The 16,978-nt window shown below is 34.7% G+C and overlaps 1 protein-coding gene across 1 annotated transcript; it reads right to left on the bottom strand.

Moving 5' to 3' along the window:
* Positions 1-12,904: 12,904 nt before the first annotated feature.
* Positions 12,905-14,135, bottom strand: LOC113765410 (glycine-rich RNA-binding protein 2-like). Its single transcript, XM_027309577.1, has 2 exons — positions 13,987-14,135; positions 12,905-13,452 (listed from the first exon to the last, which is right to left on the bottom strand). Exons 1-2 carry the CDS (start codon positions 14,096-14,098, stop codon positions 13,112-13,114), a joined length of 453 nt encoding a protein of 150 aa, XP_027165378.1. The 5' UTR covers positions 14,099-14,135; the 3' UTR covers positions 12,905-13,111.
* Positions 14,136-16,978: the final 2,843 nt, after the last annotated feature.

Raw genomic sequence — 16,978 nt, 5'->3', positions numbered from 1 at the left:
CGAGAGTTGACTTTCTCTAGTGATGGATAATTTTGAGCTAAAACTCATTGTACATAGCAACCAAGAGAGGCATACTAGAAGTTGCCTACCCAAAGGAAAGATACAGGCAATGTACCCTACTTCTTTTAAGTGAAAGGATCCATCCATGGAAAGAAATCAAGGATTGATCATGCCTCATGGTTACGAGTTTGCAAATAACTCTGAAAAATTTAAGCTTGTCCGCGACAGGGTCTTGACCAAGGACGGAATTAGAGGGTTTTTTGGATTCCATCCAAATCCTAAAGAGCACTTTGCATATAAGTTTTTTAAAGTTTTTATTTAATTACAATGCAACGATAATAACTAATGATATTATAATGATTTATCATCAAAGAAGCAAAAGATAAAACGAAAGAAAGCCTTGTTAGAACTTTGTTTGTACTCCGTCAATTTACAAAAATTAGGAATATGACGTCGTGCAGTGAATCTATGGAAGTTTTCTTCCACCAAAAGGAGAATGAACCCATATCTATCCAGCTCTACCAATAGGATTTGGTTCTGTTAAACAATAGGAACTTATAAAATTCGCAAACAGAGTTAAAAAAAAAGTAAGAATTGTCTAGGAATATATAACTAATTGTCAATGCTCTTTAAGCTTGCTTATTGGGTAACTACTAAATGACTTGAGCGGAGTCACCCTCCTTGGGATGACTGTACTAAACTAATTACTTTGTAGGGATATTATTTACTTTTATTCATCTTTATTTTACCCCAAAAAGAAAACTAAAATGGCTGTCAGACTTAGGTACTATTGTGTCATTTGCAATTGAGGTCTACCCCTTATACAGTGCCTCATAGCATTTTTTTTCCTTGCTCAACCTACATGGTTCAATTCCAAGGCACACTCATCATATCCAACCGGACAAATAAGTGACAGTGTCCTCAAATACAGGAAAATTCAAAGCAATTTTTTTTAGGGAGAGGATGTAGGAATACATGAACCCTTATGTGCTATTGAAATGGTCAAATTTGGCATTTTGCAATCAAGCTACAGCAATCAAGCTAACTTTATGCAAAGCTTTGGACAGACAATGGAGTACCATCTCAGTACATATTCGTAACAAAGGACTGCTGAAGCTACTCAAGCTTGGTAAAGCTTCGGACTGCAGAATGACAACACTGATTGAGGATATCCTTAGCTTAAAATCACTGTTTCGAATGTGCTCATTTTGTTTAGACAATGATGATGATAACATAGATTGTAACAGTGTTAGTTCTTATGCCCAAGGCATTTTGTTGGATGAGGAATTCCTTGTTCGACCGTGTTCTTGAACACGTTGTGTATAGCTTTTTGGGCCTTTGCTCGATGTGTAAACATTTTTATTGATCAATGCAAGAGTACTAGCGTTTCGAAAAAAAAAAAAAAAAAAAAAGAAGATAGTTTCTGAGTGTCACGTAAGCAGTGGACCTTAGAAATATAAGACAAGTTTATCCAATTCAGCACTTAATATAAATCCTTCACGAGTTCTCCTCGACTTTTCAATCAATGCCAAATTTGTCTATTTTGGCACTTAACATTTTGGTCGAAAACGTATGTATATTTGTTCTTTGATAACGAAAAAAGAAAAAGAAATTAATGTCCTACAATGTGCAATTTGTAAGCCAAGTTGCAATTTAGTTTGACGCGTCCAATGCGGTTCGGACAAACAAATTCCATTAATAGTTCCAAGTTGCAATTCTGCTAGATGTCAAACTTCCTGCTACAGCACGTAAGACGCTGCATGTCTTGCTCCCATCATATTTATTATAGCGTTGACAGAGACTTCACGGGGTTGAATGTTGCAGGAAACAAACATTTTATTCAAGAAACTAGAAGAAACCAGAATGTGCAAGCACAGTCTAGACCCATCTATAAAATTATGGCTTAAATTCATTACACCATAATTTGCTTTCAAATAAAAAGAAATTATAATTGTCAAAAAAATGAGCCTAAAAAAATTTATCTTTAGTAGAATGTTTCAAAAGTTTGCTCCAACTTACTTATTGTGATGCAATGAGATATTTACTATATTATATGGACAAACAACAGCAAAGAATTCAAAAACCAATCACATGAGAAATGCAAAATCGATTCAATATTAACATAAATGATATATGCTTCATAAAACTCAAGTATCATGCTATTATAATTACAAATGCATAAAATTTCACCACTATTTCTTTTTCAAACAAGATATCATCATGTAAAAACTTCTATCCTACAAATTCACAATAGAACTTGCAAGAAAGTTGAATGGAAGGCTTTTTAATTCATAAAAAGGGTACAAAAATTCAGTACCAAAGAATTAGTAAAGGAAGTGCAAGATTCAATTATGCATTAAAAAGGAACTAAAACATCAGAGTTGCAAAAAATAAATTTTGCATTTAGATTTAAGACAAACCGCACAAAAGGAAAATTGATTTGCAAAAACAAAATAATAGAAGGCTTAATGAATATCAAGGAGATCAAGACAAAATAAATAAATACACCAAGGTAACAGAATAAAGAGGTAAAAAAAGAAAAATGATAAAGGCTAAATAAAATACAGTTAATAAAAAAAGTTAAATCCAAATTCGGCAGCTTGAAACAAGGGAAGAATAGAAATAAAAGGAAAATGGAATATACCAAACAGTTGGAGCAGTGGAGTTAAAAGGTTTATTATCTATGTTTCTGCTAAAAAAAAGATGATCATGATAATGAAACATAATCATGATTTTTGAACAATGGAATAAAAGAAATATCCATTCCTGTGCAAGAAAAACATACATTCAATTAATTATAGAGGGAAAAGGAAAAAATACATTAATTGAGCGGAACGAGAAAGGTAGAGAAAAATTAGGATGAAGGAAAAAAAGAAAAGAAAAAACAAAATACTAGATTAAAGAGTTAAAATTGATGGAATAGAAAGTGACAGAATAAATTAGTTGATTTTATGACACCTCTCCATGGTCAACAATAATCATCTAAAACAATAGTAAGAAAATAATTTTAGTATAATTAATTATAAAGAAAAAATTTGAAGGGAAAAAAAGAAAGATGAGGAAAAAAAAGGGAGATGAAGGATAAAAGTAGAGGCAGAAAGAGTAAAAAAAGAAGAATTGGGAGGAGAGATATTTATGACTTTTGACTAACCAAAAAAAATTGTGGAGCAAAACTTCAACTACAAATAGAAACTTACACTTGTCAAAATAAGATACTATACACTTGGCAAAAAAAGAAGTTGCTACAATAACCTCTCTTTCTTTTTATAATTAATTATAAAGAAAAAATTTGAAGGGAAAATAGAAAAATAAAGAAAAAAAGGGAGATGAACATTAAAAGTAGAGGCAGAAAGAGGAAGAAAAGAAAAATTGGGAGGAGTTAGGGGTGTGCAAAATCGAAAAATTCCGATTTACCGACCGAATTCGAATTGAATTCGGAATTTTCGAAATCGGTAAATCGGAAATCGGAATCGAATTCGGATTTTCCGAATTCATATATTTCGAATTTGGTTCGAATTCGGTAATGGAGTTTTTCAAATCGGAATTTCCGATTTCGAATTCACAATTCGAAATCGGAATTCGAATTCCGATTTCGATTTCAAATTCGTTTTTAATATATAAATATATTTTTTATACATGTAATATAAAATTTATACTATATAATATTATATAAAATTTATATAATATAATATAATATAATATAAAATTTATAAAATTTATATAATATTATATAATATTATAAATTTTATATTATATAATAATATATAAATTTTTCCGAATTCGGTGAAATCGGTGAAATCGGAATTTACCGAATTCCGAATTGAATTCGGTACGAATTCGAATTCGGAAGTGGTGAATTCGAAATCGAATTCGGTCGAATTATCAGGTACCAAAATTTCGAAAAATTCCGAATTCAAACTTCCGAATTATCGAATTCGAATTCGATGCACACCCCTAGGAGGAGTGATATTTATGACTTTTGACTAACCAAAAAAAATTATGGAGCAAAAATTTAATTACAAATAAAAACTATATAGTAACCTTGGCAAAAAAATAATTCAGCTATACAAAATAAGAAACTATACACTTGGAAAAAAAAAGTTGCTACAGTAACCTCTCTTTTTTTTATTATTAATTATAAAGAAAAAATTTGAAGGAAAAAAGAAAAATGAAGAAAAAAAGAGGGAGATGAAGGTTAAAAGTAGAGGCAGAAAGAGAAAGAAAAGAAGAATTAGGAGGAGAGATATTTATGACTTTTGACTAGCCAGGAAAAGAAGAATTAGGAGGAGAGATATTTATGACTTTTGACTAACCAAAAAAAATTGTGGAGCAAAAATTCAATTACAAATAGAAACTGACACTCGTTAAAATAAGAGACTCTACACTTGATAAAAAAAGAAGTTGTTACAGTAATTTCTCCTTCTTTTTATATACAAGGTAGATGTAAGAGAAATTACGAATGTATTATGGTTTTTTCAAAATAGAAACATTTACCAGGACCTATGCACCTTTAAATGTATGTATCTGCACCTTTTGTTGCGCTTCCATAATGTGATATTGTGATAATATTATTTTTCTTCCATTTAATGCCTCCGGACACGTTAATTATGCCCAGCAGCCAAGTGGATAAATCATTAAATTCTGCATGCATGCGTGGAAAATTCAACGAGTTATCTACTTCGATTATACATTGTCCGCCAGCCTCGTGGGATATATCGACTAGGAAGAAACGCTGGAGGTTTCGACCCACATTGCAGGTCAATGGTCGACAATATTAATTGTAGAAAATGACCTTCAACAGCATATATAGTGACCTAGTCCACTAAGGGTTTAATTAGCATGTGTCCAATAATGCTTATTTTTACTTTTACAGTGTCTAATCAATCTTTTCCTCGCAAATGATATATCCAGAGCATCTATTGTAGCTTTACAGCAAATGTTTTCTTTCCTTTTAAAATGACAGTTGATGTTCTTTGATTTGTGTGGCGCGTGTAATGAACAATATTAGGAAATTGATTTAATTTCTTTTAGATAGATTTCTTATTTTATGTAAAAGTTATTAGTTTTTTAATTGATTTTAGTTAGTTGAAGTAGTTGTCACGAAATTTCATATTTTATTTAGAATTAGAAGTTATTTCCTATTTTGTATAAGTTTAGGAATTAGAATTGGTTTCATATTGTTATTTGAGTTTTTGACGAAATAATGTTCCCTATAAATAGGTAAATTGACATACTACACAAGGGGACACACAAGGACACACAAGAGGCGTTATATAATCTTATACATGGGGTGAGAGATGGTATACAAGGGTTGGGATTTGATTCAAGTTGTATTCTTGTATAGAATTTTCCTCTCATAATAATGAACAAATTTTTCTTTGTGGATATAGACTCAATAGTGGAGCAGAACCACGTTAAATATTATGTGTCATTTATCTTTCATACTTGTAACTTGTTTATCATTAAATTATTATATACTTGATATTTCAATACTTGTTTGTTCCGCGCTTGAATTCTAACAAGTGGTATCAGACAATTGCACTTACTACCACTAACTGAAAAAAAAAAAAAAAAGAACCCCATCACAGATTTTGGACTAATGGTCTCAAAAAATTTCAAGCCTTAATTGTCAATGGCCAAAGAGTGTACTGCTTGCAAAGTTCAGTCCATCCATTTTGCCCATGCTTCTGGAACTTGTTTTTGTTTTTCATCGTGCAACGGATGAAAATGTTAGAAACAATGGAATAAGCTTACGTGTGTGTAACCAAAATTTTACTTTAATCTGTATTGTTTCTTCATATTCGTAGAGCCATTCAGTTTAAAGTTTGAACCAGGGCAGAATTCAGAACCAAATAAAAAGATTAATTCTACTTTTTACCCTTCAACCATACTTATAATTTTATTTTGATCCCTGAACTTCGCAATGAGATACTTTAGTTTCTAAAGTATGAAATATGTCCCAAAATATGGACACAAAAAAAAAAAACAACTAATGCAGGCCAATTCTTGAATGTTTTTAAATTTAAGATAGTCTTCTCTCAAATTCCCATAATTTTTCATTTTATATTGATAGGATGCATTTTAGTGGGTATTTTGGGCATTATTGCACAATTAATTGACTAAATATTCTCCTTAATTGGGTGGATTCTACTGATATTTTGTTTTGGGCGCTAATTGCAGGAAGGGATGCTGAAAAGTGCTTAAATTCAACTTTTAGAAGATTCATCGCACGTGGGGCCCGCTTGAGAGATGAAGAAATCTAATTGTAATAGGTTTTATTTTAATTTTATTTTTATTGGAGGAAGTCTTGTTTTAATTGGGGAAAAATCCCTTCCCGAAAATGTCGGACACAAACGGAGGGAAGTATTTAGACTTCCGTAGGGAGGCTTAGGTGAATAATTCCCTTCTTACGTTTTGCTTTAGAGTTTTTTCTTGGCTCTGGAATGAGACTAGAGAGCCGCAGCTTTGTAGAAAGAAAGGCAGCAGACAATAGCCACTTTTGTTGACTTTGGGGATGCCTGTGAGCTTTTCATTTGTTTTGACCAAATTGAGAAATCAAACAATCTTCCAATCTCTCGTATGATTCTTGTGTGGGAAAAGAAAGAAGGCTTAAAGGCTAGCCGCAATTGTGGACCTACCAACTGTTTGTCAATTTGGCTTTGACCGAAGTATAGATAGTGCCTACGCATCGTACGTTTAGCCGCGAAAGGCAATCGAGAGCAATTATAATCAATTGGTCCCTTTCCCGTCGTGGGTTCTGCTGAATTGGACGAGAATCGAGACCAAAGCATCGATGGCCTTTCCCTACCTTGTACGCACGGCCTGTTCACTAATGGGGAACTAAACCCCTAATTCTAGTCAAGGGGGCAACTGACGAATTGGTTCACCGATTACTGTGAGATCTAAGCCGTTGTTAATTATTTTCTCCGTTTATTGGTATTTATATACTCCCTGCTCTTAATTGTTATAGTTCTTATGTATGATTGATTAGTGCGCAATAATTAATTATTCATAGAGACTATTTTGCTAAATAGGGGTAATTGAATCCGTAATTGTTCGTTACCTCTATCCCAGTAGCAACTGGTATAATTGGGTTTATGTCAGGGGAATATATGATCTAACTTAAATAAACCCTCGTAGCGTGTTTATTGGTTAGGATTGGGCCTTTCTAATTATTAATGCAATCTGGAAATTAAATCCTACGGTCGTACCTAGGGTTGTTTTTGGGTTAGAGAAATAGCTAACGGTCGTACCTTAGCTATCGATAAATTACGGAAGGGTTGGTTGTTTAGCGCGTGCGAGACAACTATAACCAATCTATTAGTAAATGTTGGAATTATATTTGAATCAATGATCAGTTGCATGAACCATTTCTGAAGTGCACCCTTGGCTAGAGTTTCTCTTAGTTATTTCTTTTAATAAATTATTTTCTGCATTTAATTTGTTCAGTTGGCATTTGATACCAAAACCCCCCCCATTAATCTTGATTTGAAAAGAAACAAATATCTCTCCAGTCCCTGAGGAGACGACCCTGCTTACCACTGTCTACTAGTTAGGAAATTCAGTTAAAGAATTAATTCAGGTATATCGGATTAAGCAAACTCTTCGGGAACAGGGTGAATCAAGTAACCCATTGCACATCTAGAGTCCCTGCTCCAGTACTCGAATTGATTACTGACTGTTTCAGGTGGTAGTTAGGTTTTATTTATTATTATTGCACAGGTTCGGCACCTGTCAATTTTTGGCGAATTTTATATATAGGAGTTTCAATTGTAAACATCAATTTAAGCACTCGTGATTTCCTATAATTCTACTAGTCAAGGCTAAAGAGAGTAAGTTTCGACTGGACTAACATGAAATGACTTTCTAATGCCAAGTGTTATTCTATCCTTTTCATGTTTCTTATTTTGTATCCTCTTTGGCCTTTATACTTCGGAAAAGAAAGGAAGGTGTCTAGGATTGGCAGTCAATGTTGAGCAGCACCTGCAACCTCTACCGTAATAACTGCGGCCACACAACAACCAAAGCGGTAATATCCTTGAATAATATAATAAATTAAATTATAAAAATATCACCGTTACGATAGAAACAATATATATCCACCATAATCACAACGGCTGCCACAGCCATGTTCTCCATAACCACCACTAGGGTAACCTCCATACCCAGCCCCAGAGAATGACTTTCAACAATACAGACTAAGTCCATTTAGAGTTGAATTCGTGTCAATCGAATCGCGTACGCTCATTTTTAATCTTGTTACTTTTGCATTCTGTCAATTTTTCCCCGGCATTTGATACTTCCATAGTACCTATTTTAGTTTCACAGTAAAAGAACGTGAATTGTTCATGTCTCTTATATAATATAATTTACTTCATTTTATACTGTTTCTGAATATAGAAATGCCCAATTAAGCTAAAACTCTAAATCAGGGCAGAATAAGAACCAAATAAATTGTGTCAATTCAGCTTAGGCTTCTATGCAAGTATGTACTTAATTAGCAAAACTCTCTTTGGTACCAAGATAGTCTCAAAGCGCACTGTTGTGCCCCTTTTCTGATGGAAAAAAAAAAAAAAGTATCGTTTCTGGAAAAAAAAAATAAAAGAATGGCTTTGGAAATGGTTTATGGTTTGAAAAACAAAAGGCCAACTATGGGTTCTAAAAATGCAACGATTTGGAAAGACAAAAAATAGGCTAGAAGAAAGAGTGTTTAGTAAAAGTTATAAATTGCCACCCGGTATTGTATTATATGATTCATCAAGTTACCCAAAAAAATTTGCAAAATAATATTTTAATTGGAAAAACAATAGGAAAAAGAAACATTTTCTAAATGATTTCAAATTTTTGAGAAAACCAAGAGACATAGGCTTGGCAAGTCCTGTTGTGAGGAAGGAAGGTCCAGGTATTAAGCCCAAGTACCAACCTACACGTAAAATCTGATTGCAAGGTTTAGTAGAAGCATTCTTACAACAACCCGTAACGTGTCCCAATTTTGGGATATCGCCTTGGACTACAATGGTTGCCATCGAGTAGAACGGGCAGGAAACCTCAAAATTCAACAACCCGTCCAATCCGTTCATTAATTTGAAAGGATGGATTGGATCAGTTGGATTATGGGTTTTGTTGGGTTGGGTAAGTACAACTCAATTTATTTATTGGACAGGTTATTTTTTTTATTTGGATACCTAATATTCAACTTGTTTAAAAATAATTCAATACGCATCTGTCTAATCACCTGTATTTAGATATGTGTTAATAATTCATTGACCAATTTGTATTTAAAATTCTCATATATATGTTTTCAATCAATTTTTAAAATTTTTATTTAAAAGAAAAAAAATTGAAATAAAAACTCATGCTTATTTTACTTTTATAACAATACTTAAACTTGCTCAACATCTATAATAATTTATTATGTCTTTTAAAAGTATGTTGCTTTCCTCCCTTTTTTTTATTGTTGTTCTCTGATTGCTACTTATTTCTATTTGTTAATAGTTCGTGTACCCAGAATAGAATTTTAAATTTGTTCTAATTGCATTCTTTTACATTTCTTAATTCCTCACCAATATTATAATACAACAAATTATATGTCTCTTAATTACATTTTTTAGCATAATATAATCTAGCATTCAATAATTTAAATATACAGAATATTACAACTTACAATAGAGCAAATACAAATAGTAAAAGTGTTAAATAAGTTGTGACAAAAATAAGTTTCAATCAATTAATGGTGTTAAAAAGTATAAAGCAAACAAATTTTTTTAGCTAATCTATTTAAATGTACAATTTATTATCTAAAATTCGCAATACAAACAACATAAAATATTATTGTATTTATGATGTATTTTCAAGGAGTTTTAGAAGTGAGTGTGGGTTTGTGTGTGTGAAAGTGTGTTAGTGTGCGAAAATATATTTATGCATTTGAAAATGTATTTATGTATGTAAAAAAAATCTTTTTGTATGTGTAAATGTATAAGAGAGAATTTATATATCACAATTTATTAATTAATATATTGAGTCATATTTGGGTCATGGGTTTGAAATGACCCAATATGATCCAACCCAAAATCAATCCAATCTAAAGTGAAGCGGGTTGGATAAATCCCATTTAAGTGAAAACCTAATATCAACCCTTCCAACCCGATCAATTGCCAAGTATACTATCGAGTATTGAACTTTTGGTCAGTTAAGTCAAGTTTACACTGTTTTGTTTGTCTAAGGGTCTGTTTGATAACATAAAATAGTGCTGAAACTGAACCTTTTCAGACATTCAGATGTTTTGAGTGTTTGATAAATGAAAATCCATCTGCTGAATTTGTTAAGCAGTGCTGAACTTGTGTGTATTTTTTTCAGCACAAGAATTCTAACTAAATGCTTAATTCTGATAAGAATCAATAGAATTATTTCAACTATCTTATCTTATCTACCAAATCTATCATTGTTTGTTAATTATATTCAAAATTCTTATCTAATTAAACAACATGATATTTTCTATCTAACGGTTTTCTGTTTCTCTTTTCTCCCTTTTTAATGACTTTCATTTTTTCTCCATACTCCTTATATAATATATTTCATCTTTTATATTAATTTGATTTAAAAATAAATATTATCATTTTCATACCTAACAATTTTAAGCTAATTAAATTGTAGGTTCTATTTTTTGAATGAAAAGATATAAGGGCAAAATTGTCAAATTAAACTTATTAAGCATTCAGTTATAAATATTTATCAAACAGCATAAATAAGTTTAACATTAAAATTCAAACATTCATATATTTCTTTTCAGTGCTTAAAATTCAGCGAATTAATTGTTTCGGTATTCAGATTTCAGAATTCAGAATTCAGACTTCAGAATTCAGACTTCAGAATTATCAAACGGAACCTAAGACTAGTACAGTCGATTCTTATTCCAGATTTGAAGTATATTATCTCCTGGATACCATCCACTATTACTTTGATTTCCTTGAAAACTTTATACTCAAGTGGACTCGGCATCTACAATTTTTAGTGATAGTGACCGCTGTGCAATGGATGGAGTAACACATAAAAAATCACTTCGAAAGGATAAGATTAGGATCATTCTAGGTTTTGGCTAAAACTTCCATTCTATGTTTTGAAACTCAAACCAAGAAGCGACTCGATTGAAATCGGAGATTAGGAGTCAATAAGTTCGATCAGTTAACTCAAGAGTCAAATCGGATGATATCATAAATACGTCATAAATATATATTAATGATATATAATGAAAATAATATATAAAAGTTCCCTTTAACTTAGTGGTTTACAACTTTACAGAGTTATTTGATGAGTTTAGATTTAGTCCAAAGGGACTCTAGTTAAATAATTTTAAAAGCTATAAGTAGAAATGTAATTTAGAAAATGTGAGGGGTTAGTTTTACACTTTGCTAAAACTACAAGGGTCAAAACACAACTATAAAAAAGTTTTAGGGTATCCAAAGCAAATGAATTTCAAACTAACTCCTTGCTGTTTTCTGTGTTGCGGCCGTCATTTACTATAGTATAATCTATACGTCAATTTCTTGTTAAATAATTTTAAAAGCTATAAGTAGAAATGTAATTTAGAAAATGTGAGGGGTTAGTTTTACACGTTGCTAAAACTACAAGGGTCAAAACACAACTATAAAAAAGTTTTAGGGTATCCAAAGCAAATGAATTTCAAACCTAACTCCTTGCTGTTTTCTTTGTTGCGGCCGTCATTTACTATAGTATAATCTATACGTCAATTTCTTGTTCTCTGACCAAAGCCTTTTGGTTTTTATTAGTAATTTTGATTCATGGCTTTTGAGAAAGAAACCACGACGAGAATCAGCCGGGAAATAAGGAGGAGTGTGGTCCAGATACTGCTGTGAAGAATGGTGGAGAAGGGGAAAAAGAAGTTGCTGAAGAAAGAGGCCATCACTTGCTTTGCTTTTTTTTCTTTTTTGTCTTTTTTCTTCTTCTTTCTCTAGATTACACCATAGCTCTTTCTTTTCTTTTATCACACAATAAACACACATGAAAACTCTCTTTTCTCTTCCCTTTTTTGCTCTTTTCTTTTATTTTCCCCCTTCTTTCTCTTATTTGATTGCAAATGTTCAACAAATTAGTTGCATGAGAAATGGGTTTAAAGAATTTAGATAATGGAATTTTTCTTGCAATTTGGTTTATAATTTGATTTTAGATTAGTTCTTTGCTGCTAGCCAAATATCAAAGGAAGATAAGGGGTAAAAAAGTCATCACAATATGAGAATGGAAAAAATCAGGTTTTGTCCATTTTCACCTGTTTCCGCTCAAATCTGATTTTGATAGGATTTGACCGAATTTTTGAGATGCAATTTTTTACGATTGAATGTCTATTTAAAAACATCACTTCCAAGACCATAGTACGAAGATTTTCTCAAATTTTTGGTCATACAATTGTGCAAAAAAAATCCCACATCAATTAGCCAAAAAATCTTTGGATTAGAGATGACCCTGGTCGTGAAACTAATTAAGTAAACAAAATCCGCTGCATACTATTCACATCATTTTCTGTATAGTTAGATCCGATCAAATATTTGGTTTGGATAGAAGATTGAATTCGTCATATGCGTTATTGAAAATTTTTTGTATTATATTGGTTAATCAAGTATAACCCCAAAAAAGCAGCAATCTAGTGTTTAATTGATGTACAAATAATCCAACAAAAAGTATCCATGATTTCGTTGTTAGTTTGAAATACTTGCTAATTTGGATAGCCTTTTTTTGGAAAAAAAAAATTTTCTTTTCTTTATCGCTTCATGAACATGTTTTCAATTATTTACATTTCTAGTGATTTGTTATCAGCTTATTCAATGTAAATTACATTACAAAACCTGGTATAGTATCATTCTAAAAAGGTTTTCAAAATAATCTCAATGTTAACATTACTCAACTTTTTAGTGAAAAATAAGTAAACCTGCTTCATAATGCATGAGAATATTTTGCCATCACATCAGAAGTGCTCATGCAAGAGACACAATTACATAGGTGCATATTACATGATCACTCATCAAGCTGTTATTTCTATTTCACACTACAAACTACTGAGGCTGTTTAAGCATTGATGGGTAATCACGACCTAGCTTTATTAGTTCGCAGTCTCTGCATCAACAGCTTCATCAGGATGTCCACCATGGCCGCCACCACCACGTCCTCCATAGCCGCCACCGCGTCCTCCATAGCCACCACCACCACGTCCTCCATAGCCACCACCAGGATACCCTCCATATCCACCCCCGTGATATCCTCCATAACCACCACGGCCGCCACCGCCACGTCCGCCATAGCCACCACCCGGGTACCCTCCATATCCGCCCCCATGATATCCTCCATGACCTCCTCCTGGATAGCCCCCATATCCACCACCGCGGTACCCTCCATATCCTCCTCCACGGTACCCTCCGTAGCCATCAGTCTCAACTGCATTAGCTGCAAAGAAGAAAAATACGGCGTAGGCGTTAGTTACCGTAATCGCAATTCTGAAATGTAAGGTTTGGACCGAATTGTCCACACTTTTTTAGGCAGCATATCAAGAAACATCGTAATCATTTGAACATTTATCTGTGTCAAGTTAGTATCGTACAGATATCCTTAAAATGAATTATTACTACTAACTAATGGCTAGTTTTACCATAGTGAATCACAGTTTCAAAATTTCAATAAAAAGTATGTTTTATGCATAGAGAAGTAATAGTGTAAAATTTATTTTGACACAACAAGTACAGGAAAATGATCCAGTTGCACTATACTCCAAGCCCCACGTTGGGAAAGGCAAAACAATTGCATGTACACCATGCTAAGGTGTATGTACACCTTAGCTATGTAGCTTTTCTACTCCGACGCTTCACATGCACGACCAAAATCTATCTGAAATGTTAAACTGTGTAGTCCAAAATTTTAAGATCCATATAAATTTGGAAAGAGAAAAAATGATAAAATTTGAACTAGAGAATAAATTCTTACAATTGTCAACAGAAGTGGAAGTCTCAGCCAATTCTCTAGCAGCAACCTCTGAGGTAATCATTAAAGCTATAGCTAAGGAAATGAAAAGGAAAAGAAGTGTCTTTGAACCCATTTTTTGCTCAGGGAAAACTTATGTATTGAAAAACTGGTTTTTGGAAGGATGAGAAAGCTGGTATAGAGTGGTCTCTATTTATAGGAAAATCTTTGCCACATTTCTGTCAAAAGGGTCGGGGAGTCGGCCCACCAGGTAGTTGGACGATGAAGAGATGATTGTTTGCACTTGGTAGAAAGTCCATATTATCATAAATTACAGTCCCTTTAGTGAAAGTTATGAAATAGAAAGATGTACCTAAAAGCGTTTATTCCAATTTCTACATGTTTTAAAGACACATAGACTTCGAGAACTATGGAGAGGATAATGATCATGTCCAATATTCAACAATATGTCCAAGTATTGTTGACAATTTGGACTCTGCTGATTACTTCGATCGATTATGATTATTCCAAATTGATTAAATTGTCAAACTCTTTTTTTTTTGGAAGAAGAAGAAAAGAAACAAGGAAGAACATGCCAAACTTTGCAATAGTTCCAAGAGAGGTATGATTGGAAGGCTATTTAATTATGTTACGTTTTGCATTACAAAAACATGTTTTGTGGTAAACCCCGGCCCTTCCGATTCATAAATGCTTGGGCTGAACATGAGGAATTCTTGGGGATGGTGAGGAAATCCTAGGAGCAAGAGTGCATGAGACCGCCATTGCACGTCCTATGCTCGAAGCTACAACGGTTAAGGAAGTGTATTCAACCCTGGAATAGGGTAAGAGTAGGTAATTTCACTGCCAATATTCGGGAGGCTGGGGCAGAGGTGGCACGACTGGAGCAAGCTATGGAGGACGGGGGCACGGATGAAGCTCAGGTGTGTCTACAACAGGCCCAGGCTCATCTTAGTCGAGCTCTAAGTATGGAGGAATCCTTGTGAAAGCAGCGGTCTAGGGTCAAATGGTTGCAATTAAGTGACAGGAACACAAAGTTTTTCCACTCGGTGGTGAAACAACGCCGTATGCAGGCAGTAATTCATAGGATACATGACTGTAATCAGGAGTGGGTGACTGAGGATGAGCTTGTAGAAGCGGAAGCAGTTAGGTATTTCTCCGTACTCTTCTCGAAGGAGGAGGATTCCTTCTTATCTGCGACTCTTGGGGTCATCCCACGCTTACTCTTGGAGGCAGACAATGTGGTCTTACAAGAAGTTCCATCTATAGAAGAAGTTCGGCAGGTGATTTTTAAGATGGACAGGGATAGTGCTGCTGGGCCTGATGGTTTTACTGGAAAATTTTTCACCTCCTCTTGGGACATAATTGGGGAGGATGTATATCGCGCTGTACAAAGTTTTTTCTGTGGGGAGGAATTGCCCAGGCGAGTGACTGCTACTTCTCTAGTTTTGCTGGCCAAGGTTGCACGTCCTAAGGATTTTTCTGAGTTCCGTCCGATCAGCTTGTGTAATTTTGTCAACAAGAATATCTCTAAGCTTCTGGCCAATCGTCTTGCTTCTGTTCTCCCCAATATAATTTCGGAGAACCAAAATGGATTCGTCCGGGGACGGTTGATATCTGACAATTACTTGTTAGCTCAGGATTTGGTCTCTTCGATTGGCCGGGCTGCAAGGAGAGGTAATGTTGCTTTGAAGCTAGATATGATGAAAACTTATGATCGGGTTGTGTGGCCTTTTTTGATCAATGTGCTCAGAACATTTGGATTCGGAGAGCGGTGGATAGATATGGTTTGGAGGTTAATATCAAATGTCTGGTTTTCAGTGGTGGTAAATGGGTCGTCGTATGGTTTTTTTAAATCAACCCGGGGGTTTCGTCAAGAGGACCCTCTTTCTCCTGTGCTATTTATCATTGGGGCTGAGGTGTTATTGAGGTCGCTAAATAATTTGCAAAGTCATCGGGGGTTTCAGGGGTTTCGTGTCCCCAAGGGATGTCCTCAAGTGTCTCACTTGGGGTATGCCGATAATGTGTTGATCTTCTCCAGTGCCTCGATGAAATCCTTGAAGCTAGTGAAGCAGGTACTAACTGATTATGAGGCGGTTTCCGGCAAAGGATCAATGCGAGAAAGAGCTGTTTCTTTATGCACCCGACGGTTTCTCTGTCCAAGAGACTGGGAATTCAGAGGGTAACGGGGTTCTCGTATAAGCCGTTCCCGATTAAGTACCTCGATTTTCCTCTTTATTGTGGGCGGCGAAAGAAGGATTTTTTTGGGGAGTTGTGTCATGCCATCATTCTACGGGTGTTGTCCTGGCAGAATAGGTTGTTGTCGCAGGGTGGGAGGATTATGTTGTTGAAACATGTCCTTTCTGCTATGCCGACGTACCTCTTGATGGCGGCTTCGCCCCCCAAAGCTATTTTCAAGCAGCTGGAAGGTATTTTTTCTAATTTCCTGTGGGGGTCGACTGATGAAGGTTCCAAACACCATTGGATTCGGTGAAAAGATTTGTGTGTTTCGCGCGAAGAAGGGGGGGTTGGCTTCCGTCTACTAGAGGATATTCACAGGGCCTCCTCCATCAAATTATGGTGGAATTTTCATTCCAAGTCGTCCTTGTGGGCCTCATTTATGCATGCAAAGTTTTGCCGGGTGGCGCACCCCAACCTGGTATTTTCTGAGAAGGGCTCAGAGGGGTGGAGAAGGATGGTGAAAGTCCGAGCCTTGGCGGAGAGGCACATTAGATGGATCATCCGGTCCGGGAGCTCTAATTTTTGGTTTGACAATTGGCTAGGTACTGGGAGACTGGCGGATCGGTTGGATAGCGTGTCGGACCACAAGGTGGCAGAATTTGTGCAAGGCGGTTCTTGGGACGTCCGCAGGATTTCACAATGGGTACCTCTGGATATAGTTGTGGAGATTGGCCGAATGCACCCACCTGTTGGGTTGCTTCCTGATCTAATGGTTTGGCGACCGGAGTCATCGGGTCATTTTACGCTCAAGACGGCT

Source organism: Coffea eugenioides, chromosome 3 (assembly GCF_003713205.1).
Source record: "Coffea eugenioides isolate CCC68of chromosome 3, Ceug_1.0, whole genome shotgun sequence".
Taxonomy (NCBI): Eukaryota; Viridiplantae; Streptophyta; class Magnoliopsida; order Gentianales; family Rubiaceae; genus Coffea; species Coffea eugenioides.
Note: the sequence above shows the minus strand (reverse complement) of the source record. Positions and strands in the feature narration are given on the sequence as shown.